We start from the raw sequence: 5,025 nt of genomic DNA, 5'->3' as shown, positions 1-5,025 counted from the left end.
GCCTGTCATCTCAGAGCTTAGTTAATGCTGAAATGGAGAAGCAATTAACCACTGGAACAACTTACTGAGGAATGTGGTGGATTCTCCATCTCTTGACAGCTTTAAATCAAGCTTGGATGGCTTTTTAGAATTCATGCTGTAGCTCAACCACAAGCTATGGGCTTGATGCATAGATACTTGAGTGACAGTCTCTGGCCGGTGTTATACAGGAAGACAGACTAGATTATCACAATGGTCCCTTCTAGCCCTGGAATCTACGTAACACGCATTACCAATAGCAGCACGACTCACCCAGGGCCAGGCTGCCTTGGGCAAGTGGTAACTGCCTAGAGCATTTCACATCTAGGTCAACAATTTAAATCCACTCCAGCTGGTAATGGCTGAAGGTTGTTGCCAGCTGGTTGCTGTTCAAAGCCATCCAATCTTGATTTAAAGATGTCAAGAGCAGAATCCACCACATTGCTCAGTAAGTTGTTCCAATGGTTAATTGCTTCTCAATATGAAGCAGTAACTAAGCTTTGAGATGACAGGCAGGGGGTCGCAGTTCTTTAAAATACTCACATATTTTTGCTATTGTGTCCATATTAAAGGAAAACAGAACAGCAAGTGAAGCAGACAGCACAGGTACCAAAAACTGCCCAATAAACAAGAATTGCCAATTTCAGACACTTCTGAAAGGAAAAAAGTTATTCTAAATAGGGCTGACCCTCAACCCAGCTATGCAGAACCTGCCCAGAAGGCCATTAAAAGCATCCCATGATTTCTGGAAGGGACAGTGTCATGACACACTTCTTAAGGCTGCAACGCTCAGGCCAGGCTGCAACTAGATGGGGAAAAGAATCCTGAGCTGGGTTTATACTCTCAGGGTCTGATTCTGGTCTCTCATACACAGGAGTAACTCAAGCCAATAGAATGAGACTGGTGTGAGAACAGAACCTGGCCCTTGCTTTTCAAAGGAATATCCCAGTTCCAAAGCCAGCATGACTGTGTCCTGACAGCAGAGTGAGTCTTCTGCATCCCTTGGAAATTCTTCTTCCTTGAGGATATGCTCAGAGCTGCAGCAGACCTCACTCCTACCCCTGCTTTACATCTGCCCCAAGACATCCCCCACTGCCCTCTGGAGGAGGTGGCTATTGTTCCCGAGGTTGGGGCTCCACCCACCCACCAAAGAGCCAAGAGGCCGGCTCCTCACCCCAGCCCTCAACTCACACTGAGGAGGAAACAGGACACCCTTGAGCAGTGGATGATGCAGGCGGGTTTCTCCCAGCCAAGCCAAGTTTATTGAGAATAGGAATTGAGCAATCATTTCAAGCGGGTGACAAGTGCACATCCCCCAACTGCACACACATCTCCCCCTTCCTCTAACGGCTGCCACCGCCCCCACCGTGGGACAGGAGATTTCAGTGGGAGGATGCAGCCAGAGGGACGTGCTGCATGGCCAGAACAAGGATAATAAAAACTACCAGGGCCACAGCTACCAATCTTGATGTGTCTCCTTTAAACGACAGTGCACCCTCCGCCCCTCCCAGCGTTCACGCTGACTGACCCAGGCAGAGGCTTTGCCCAGCAGATGAGCTGACAGCACACTCCACTAAGAGCTTTCTACTTGGACAGACAGGCACCCAGCTCCTTTTCTAGTCCTTGGACAAACTGATCATTCAGGAAGAGCAACTGCCCATGGGGCAAGAACTTGCTCAGGATGATCTCAGTCTTGTCTGCCTTGAGGACCACGTCACTGCCCTGGTTCAGCAGCTTCAGATGCTCCAGGAGATACTTTACCACAAGCCGCAGGGTGTTCTCGGCCAGCATCAGGTTCTCCTGGGGGTCGCACACCAGAGTGAAGCCCAGAGACAGGACCCCCAGCCAGAGCACTGTCTTGTTCTCACAGAAAGGATCCCCAGGAGGGAGGCGGAACACCCCAGATGGAGCATCCTGGAGGGAAATAGGCTCGTCGGGCAGCTGGACAGGGAAGTCAGAGGCAGGGCGCCCTGATGCCTGGTGCAGCAATTTAGATGTTGAATCCACCTGCCTGGGAAAGGCCAGAAACAGAGAGAGAGAGATACAGTCATTCTATAAGAGGATGGGGTTAAGAAAAGGAAAGGGGGCCTGAATATCCCTGGAAGGTCTGCCTGATAGCAAGATGACACAGGCTGCAGATTCATCCCCCAAGGGGAACATGTGGGAGCCTCATCGCTTGGGAAGTTTAAAACCAGACAAAACAAAGCCCTGCAGAACAAGTCTGTTCTGGGCCGTGGGTGGGCTGGAAGGGACACACCAAGTCTTTCCCTCTGGGATGAAGCACAAAGAACAGCTGGGTATTTTACTTTATAAAGAGCTCCCTGGAACGTTCACATTCGCTCCTCTCCCCAGTGGGAGATAAGGGACCCAAAATGTGCCCTGCTCTAGAGTCTTTGGGTACATCTACCCTACCAAAAAAGACCCATGGCAGCAAGTCTCAGAAGCCAGGTCAGCTGACTCAGGCTCACAGGGCTCACGCCACGAGGCTAAAAATAGTAGTTCAGACATTCAGGCTCGGGCTGGAGGCAGGGCTCTAAGACAAAAGAGTGGCCAGACTGGGTCAGACCAAAGGTCCATCTAGCCCAGTATCCTGTCTGGGAACAGTGGTCAGTGCCTGGTGCCCCAGAGGGAATGAACAGAACAGGGAATCATCAAGTGATCCATCCCCTGTCGCTCATTCCCAGCTTCTGGCAAGAGAGGCTAGGGACACACAGAGCATGGGGTTGCATCCCTGATAATCTTGGCTAATAGCCATTGGTGGACTCATCCTCTGTGAACTTTTGAACCCAATTATACTTTTGGCCTTCACATCATCCCCTGGCACAAGTTCCACAGGTTAACTGTGTGTTATGTGGAGAAATACTTCCTTTGGTTTGTTTTCAATCTACTTCCTAGTAATTTCATTGGCTGACCCCTGATTCTTGTGTTATGAGGAGTAAATAACACGTCCTTATTCACTTTCCCCACACCAGTCATGATTTTATAGACCTCAGTCATATCCCCTCTTAGTCTCCTATTTCTAAGCTGAACGGTCCCAGTCTTTTTAATTTCTCCTCATACGGAAGCCGTTCCATACCCCTAGTCATTTTTGTTGTATTAGAATTGGAAAAGATACAGGAAAGGACATCTACTTTGAGATAGGACAACCAGAACCGCACAGAGTATTCAAGGTGTGGGCGTACCATGGATTTATAGAGAAGCAATATGATATTTTCTGTCTTATTCTCTAGCCTTTCCTAATGGTTCCTAACTTTCCTCTCTGCTCGCCTGAAGGTCTCCACTGATATTTCCAGCCGGTAGCATGAGCCCAATTCAGTTGTCCTGGGCTCGGAGTCTTGCTGCCGCAGGTCCTTTTCTCTGCAGTGTAGACGTACTCTTAGATTCTATAAAAAGCAGCAAAGAGTCCTGTGGCACATTATAGACTAACAGACGTTTTGGAGCATGAGCTTTCGTGGGTGAATACCCACTTCGTCGGATGCATGACGTCAGATGTAATTTCACCCACAAAAGCTCATGCTCCAATACGTCTGTTAGTCTATAAGATGCCACAGGACTCTTTGCTGCTTTTACAGATCCAGACTAACACAGCTACCCCTCTGATCCTTAGGTTCTAGGACACTAACTCCACCCCGCCCCCTGTGCTGGGCCCTGCAGCGCAGTCACATTCAGATGGGGGTGAATCCTTTACCTCGCCACAGCCAAAATCTGCTCCTTCCTGCCCAGTCTCTCCTTCTCGAGATCATACAGCCCGGGCTCCTCTGGTGACTGGTCCAGTCTCTCAGAGCCAAAGACCCTGGAATACAGCACACGGCAGAGCCCAGCCTCTTCCCCGGGGCGAGGGTGCAGCGTATGGATGAGGAATGCGTGAACCATGATGCTGCATCCTAAGGAAGGACACGCAAGCGGTGAGTGATCATCACAGGATATCGGAGCGTGCGGCTCAGGGGTGCCAGGAACTCTCTATAGTCAGCTGGGAGGGGCATTCCTCTCTTCCCAAGGCTCTGGAATAAGAGGAAAAGGGGGGAAATAAGAGGCATCATCAACACCAAGCACTGCTCTACCTGCTTCCCAAAGAGGCTGAGCCAGACTCACCTCTCACTCCCCACACCCCTCAGAGCAGGGCACATTGGGGTGAGGCTCCTTTCCCCAGCCCCGGGAGGAGCAGTTGAGGCTGGGAAGGAAGATGTGGGCGGATGTGAGATGACAGCCCCCTGTGGCCAAGCGTGACAGGCTCACGTGGTATGGGGATGGCATGAAGTCACCAGAGACGCATATCGTGGCGACCCAACTGCCCTGCATGATGTGGTGGGAGCAAGACAAGGCACAGCAGTGCCAGGGCACAGCGGGGACCCGTGGCAGGACCAGGGCACCATGACTATGCTGTGTTAGTACGGTGGGACTGGCAAGGTCTCAGGCGTGATGTAAGGGAAATCACAAGGGGTGTCTCAGGGGCTGAGGGAGGTGTGGGGGCAAGAATGATGGAGCAGTTGAAGGAGGATGCAGGGTGTCAGAGGGCCAAGGAGCGTACAAAGATTCATGGAGGGTGCAGGGAAGGCAGGGAGGCCCATGGGGGGCAGCGGCGCAGCTATGAGGGGAAAACTGGGTGGGCCCCGACGCCACAACTTGTTCCCAGCCCCGGTGCCCCTAGACACAGGGCTTCACCCACCAAGCTGTGTAGGCACCGGGGACGGCTCAGACCATGGCCAGGCAGAGGTGCCGGGGCACAGCAGCACCGCACCTGCGCTCAGAACTGTGCTCGGTGAGCGGGGTATCCCGGGTGGGGGGAAGGTACAGGTGGTGGCGCTCAGATGGTGGGGCACATGGGGGGGCTGCAGAGGGTGGCCAGAGGCCCGTGGGGCACACTGGGGTGTAGGGGGAAATGCAGGGGGTGCCCTGTGAGCCACGGGCGGGGGGCTGCAGTGCGGTGCCGGCAGGGGGGAGGCACCAGGACCCGGGCTGGGGGAAGGTGCAGGGGGTGGCGCTCAGACGGGAGGTGCATGGGGGGGC

The 5,025-nt window shown here is 52.8% G+C and overlaps 1 protein-coding gene across 2 annotated transcripts in view; it reads right to left on the bottom strand.

Moving 5' to 3' along the window:
* Positions 1-1,244: 1,244 nt before the first annotated feature.
* The window catches only part of AP5S1 (adaptor related protein complex 5 subunit sigma 1), a 4,783-nt gene continuing 1,002 nt past the window's right edge, over positions 1,245-5,025 (bottom strand). Inside the window, exons 2-3 of one of the 2 annotated variants that reach the window (XM_032789715.2) lie at positions 3,707-3,902; positions 1,245-2,029 (exon numbers count right to left, since the gene is read on the bottom strand). In XM_032789715.2, coding sequence (XP_032645606.1) covers positions 1,603-2,029; positions 3,707-3,891 — 612 coding nt within the window. In that variant the 5' untranslated portion in view covers positions 3,892-3,902 and the 3' untranslated portion in view covers positions 1,245-1,602. Of the gene's footprint in view, positions 2,030-3,706; positions 4,020-5,025 lie in introns of both variants that reach the window. The other variant, XM_032789714.2, reaches the window with a different exon arrangement.

This window comes from Chelonoidis abingdonii, chromosome 5, assembly GCF_003597395.2.
Source record: "Chelonoidis abingdonii isolate Lonesome George chromosome 5, CheloAbing_2.0, whole genome shotgun sequence".
Taxonomy (NCBI): domain Eukaryota; kingdom Metazoa; phylum Chordata; order Testudines; family Testudinidae; genus Chelonoidis; species Chelonoidis abingdonii.
The sequence above is the reverse complement of the archived record's forward strand: the minus strand, read 5'-3'. Positions and strand labels throughout refer to the sequence as shown.